This window comes from Apteryx rowi, unplaced genomic scaffold (assembly GCF_003343035.1).
Source record: "Apteryx rowi isolate R43461 unplaced genomic scaffold, aptRow1 scaffold_190, whole genome shotgun sequence".
Classification (NCBI taxonomy): domain Eukaryota; kingdom Metazoa; phylum Chordata; class Aves; order Apterygiformes; family Apterygidae; genus Apteryx; species Apteryx rowi.
The window spans coordinates 1,345,820-1,349,610 of NW_020448197.1; the positions used below are offsets into that span (position 1 = coordinate 1,345,820).

General features: G+C 57.6%; 2 protein-coding genes across 2 annotated transcripts in view; both read right to left on the reverse strand.

The window, feature by feature from the left end:
- LYPLA2 (lysophospholipase II) overlaps window positions 1-78 on the reverse strand; it is a 12,016-nt gene extending 11,938 nt beyond the window's left edge. Inside the window, exon 1 of the mRNA XM_026062453.1 lies at window positions 14-78. The gene's annotated coding sequence lies outside the window, so the exon portion shown is untranslated. The remainder of the gene's footprint in view (window positions 1-13) is intronic.
- Window positions 79-712: 634 nt separating this feature from the next.
- On the reverse strand, window positions 713-3,785 carry PITHD1 (PITH domain containing 1). Its single transcript, XM_026062608.1, has 6 exons — window positions 3,646-3,785; window positions 3,413-3,456; window positions 3,198-3,275; window positions 1,982-2,086; window positions 1,295-1,403; window positions 713-1,140 (listed from the first exon to the last, which is right to left on the reverse strand). The coding sequence occupies exons 3-6, from the start codon at window positions 3,236-3,238 to the stop codon at window positions 1,039-1,041; spliced, it is 357 nt and encodes a 118-aa protein (XP_025918393.1). The 5' UTR covers window positions 3,239-3,275; window positions 3,413-3,456; window positions 3,646-3,785; the 3' UTR covers window positions 713-1,038.
- Between the last annotated feature and the right edge of the window lie 6 nt (window positions 3,786-3,791).

Sequence of the window (3,791 nt, forward strand, 5' to 3'; positions counted from 1 at the left end):
GGGGAACCCGCACCTGGCTCTCGCTGGGGCCCGGCGCGCGCTCTCCTCCCGGCTCCCACCGGAACTTCCGCCTGCCGCCCGCGGGGGCGCCCAGGGGTCAGCCCGCCGGAAGTGACGCCTCGCCTCGCCCCAGCGCCGCCATTTTGGCCCCGGCGCGGGAGGAGCCGCTGCCTCCGCCGCCGTCGGGTCCGCCCCGCCGGAGCGGGCCGCGGAGGAAACCCCGCCGCTCCGCCCCGCGCCAGCAAGGAAACGAGACAGTTGCGGCCGCCACGGCTTTATTGGGAGAGAGGCTGGAGCCTCCCGCGGGGCCCAGCGCCGGTCCCGGCCCGGCGGAGCGCCGCAGCGCCGCCCCGCGCACAGCGAGCGGCCGCACGCGCTTCCCGGCCCCTCCGGCTGCACCGCTCAGCGCCAGCGGATTCTTTGCCACCTGTTAGGGGACCCGGCGCTCCGCTGCTGCTCCCCGCGTTCGCTCGGTTTACATCGCACGCGGAGGGCAGCAAAGCCTTGAGGCGGTGCGGCCCGCTACTCGGCCTCGCGGCAGCCAAGCTCGCTGCACCGAACCGCTGCTCAGCTCAAACCCTTGCCCACCAGCAGCGACAGCTCCCTACCCAGGGACAGAAAAGCAGCTAGAGGCTGTTCCTGTGCTCAGCAGTCAGCTGCTGCCTCTAACCCACGTTCAGGCAGCAAGAATCTGGGTGACTAGGCCATAGCAGTAGTTCTGAACCTCAGAATATATTTTATTGGCAGTTAGAGAASTAAACGATATCAGACACCGATTTGCCACTGCCTAAGGAACACACCTCCCGCTACGAGGCCAAATCTGCTACGTTGTGAAAAACCCAACAAGCCATTAACCTTAGCAATCACCCAGCTTCGTACAGGCGTTTCATACATWTGGCACTCTGCTTTCCAAGGCAAAGACCAAAAAGTAAAGCTATTCCACCACTCTCCAGTGCTTCAGGAATCATTTCCTTCCAAGCCACTCCATCGATTCCATGTACTTATACCAGAGCCTTTGGGATATTCCCGATAGCACTGTTAGGAAATGAAGTGAGTCTGTGGAGTGATCTGTTCCAGCTTGTGATCAGCTGGGTTTGCTGATGCTTCGTAGTTGCAGATGGTCACTTCATGGCGATGAGCCTGAATTAAGAATAAAATGTATTAGTCCAGAGGCCAACAGAATTCCAGTCCCTTCAAAACAGACTTCTCAGACCTTCCACCTCCACCCTATGATTTAAAGCTCTTTTTTCATTCATAGCACTATTTTGTTCCACTTTGCTCTGCTCTCACCTACCTCYGTCCACTCTCCTTTCAGGCCTATATAGAAAATCTTTGTTGTCTCAGCTCCAAAGTTCTTCGGAAAGTGCATCGAGAGATGGTAAACATTTGAGAAACGGGCAATTCTGAAAGAGAAAACACTCAGAAACCAGAGCTCTGCACAGCGGCTGCCACACCAGACGCAGGGGAAGGGGACTCTTCGCCGCATCACCCCCTCCTCTCCCAGCAGGGCACCCTGGCCCAGCAGACACTCAGCTCACACGGGGTGCAGCTCCTACCCTCAGTCTGAGTCAGTCTTTGGAGAAATGACTAAAGGAGCAGGAGAAGCAGCTGGCYTCACCCTTGCAGTGTGCAGGTGTCTCACCACTGGCCCATAGGAAGCCCTTGCTGGGGCCAGGAGCAAGGGACAGGACACCAGGGTGACTCTGAGCCCTGAGGAGTCCTGGGTCACCAGTGCAGACCTCCCCCTGCTCGGGTTTTCAGTCCCCTTTGGGGACCAGAGCTCTCACCTGGCAAGTGCAGGACAGAGCCCAGAGGGCAAATTGTACTGTGTGCAGCACTGGGGTGCAAGGGAAGGAACTGYCCCCCACTGTCACTTTCCTAAAACTCAGGGGCACGTCAGCAGGCTGGAGAAAGAGTCCAGCTCCTTAGCTCAGGAGCAGTGACACCCCACGCTCCCCCCAGCCATGGGTCTGCATCGTACTTGGTGGGGTACTCCAGTTCTCCCGTGAGATCCCGGTTCAGGGTGAACATCTGATCTGGTTCCCTGGCTGCATCATCGAAGGACATGTGAGGAATGTTCTTGAAGCTGGGAAGAGAGGGAGGAAACCCAGGAAGTTATTAAAATACAGGCCAACAAATTGGTTGCCTCCCCATCCATCAGCACTACCCAGGCTCTTCTCAGACTCTTCAACAATAGAAGACAAAGCAAGAAGAGTTTCCGAAGGGAGAAAATACCAACACCACCATAAAGCAGCCGCATCATATTCCAGAATGTTAAACACCCTGAAGAAACATCGAGCAAGAGCAAGGAACAAAGCTGGGGAGCTGCAGAACTCGGCATATTTGGGCACTCAAAAAGCCTCAGASTGGTGCACTGGAGACCAAAGGAAGACGGGAACAGCTGCCCCCAGTGGAAACCTGTGCAACAATCCTGGCTCCTTAGCAGATAATTACAACCACAGCCAAATTTAGCACTGGGATTTTTGCTCAGGAGTGCACAGGAGTGGCATAGTCCAACAACAGGACCAGGAACCTGCTGCTTCCATGTCTAACACAAGTTCTGACCGTGCTTCCACATCCTTGTTTGTGGAACACAGGGGACAATGCTGACTTCACTGGTAAAGGTTTGTTTTTCACAAGCAGGAACTGCAGAGTAGTCAATAATCTTTCATAAAAAAAAAAAAAAAAAGGCATATTAAAACGAGTGCCCTCCCTTCAGGAACTAAACAGGACACGTTGCTCTGTGTAACAGGACTGCTGCCAAGACCCTGACAAACCTCACCTGGCTAAGGGACACTCCCATCAGAGGTCCTGTCCTTCTCGGATTTCTTCTCCAAAGCATAACCCCTTTTTGGCTCGTTTAACCTACTGCAGGTTGGTTTCATGGCGCACAACTAGCATTAAAACTGAATACTCACTTTAACTAAAGTCAGCAGTCAGGTTTCACTAAGAAAAAGCAGCGAGTAGCCACATTCACCCCCATACAAGTGACAGTTCCTTGCTGCTCCCGGGCCCTGGAGCAACTGAGATATTGCTGGACTGCGCTGGTTTCTCACACCCCCTGGGTAATTTGGGGGCTGTGAAGTGGTTCAGAGCCAACACTGCGAGAACTACTGCTCTCATTTACACGTTATTAGATACAAGCTGTCAGTCAGATCAGTTCAGGCTCCAGCAAAGTTAACGCTCATCGTACTTACAGCCTCATCTCTGCTGGATGCGTACCGTCGTCCTCCCCCATCACAATTATTCCTTTCAACTTCACGTTACCCGTAAACCTGCCAAGAGACACAGGCCTGGYGCTTTCACCGCCGTCCTCCCCGAACGAGAGCGGACTGCGGCAGCTCGCTCCCCACGGCCAACAAGCCCGGGCAGCGGCACAGCGCGGCACGGCGCGGCACGGCCGGGGACTTACGGGACGTTGAACAGCAGCTCCTCGTCGTCGTCGCTTTCCACGAACTGCGGAGACACGAGAGCGGGTCAGGGCCGGGCCTGGGCGCGCAGGTACCGGTACCGCTCCCGCGTGAGCGGGGAGGGGCGGCAGGGCAGGGGCAGGGCAGGGGCAGGACGGGGACCCCCAACTGCCCCCCCCCGGCCCCGCACCCGCCTCGCTTCACCCCGGGCCCCGCCAAGGGGCCCCGCCGGCACCTGCGCCCGGTCACCGCGCTCCTCCCAGGCGCGGAAGACGAGGGCGCCGCTGCCCTCGCGCCGCTCGTTGAGGCACTGCAGCCGCTGCCGGTCGATGCGCAGGTAGAGCCCCCAGGCCGCGCCGCCGCCGCCGCTGCCGCCGCCGC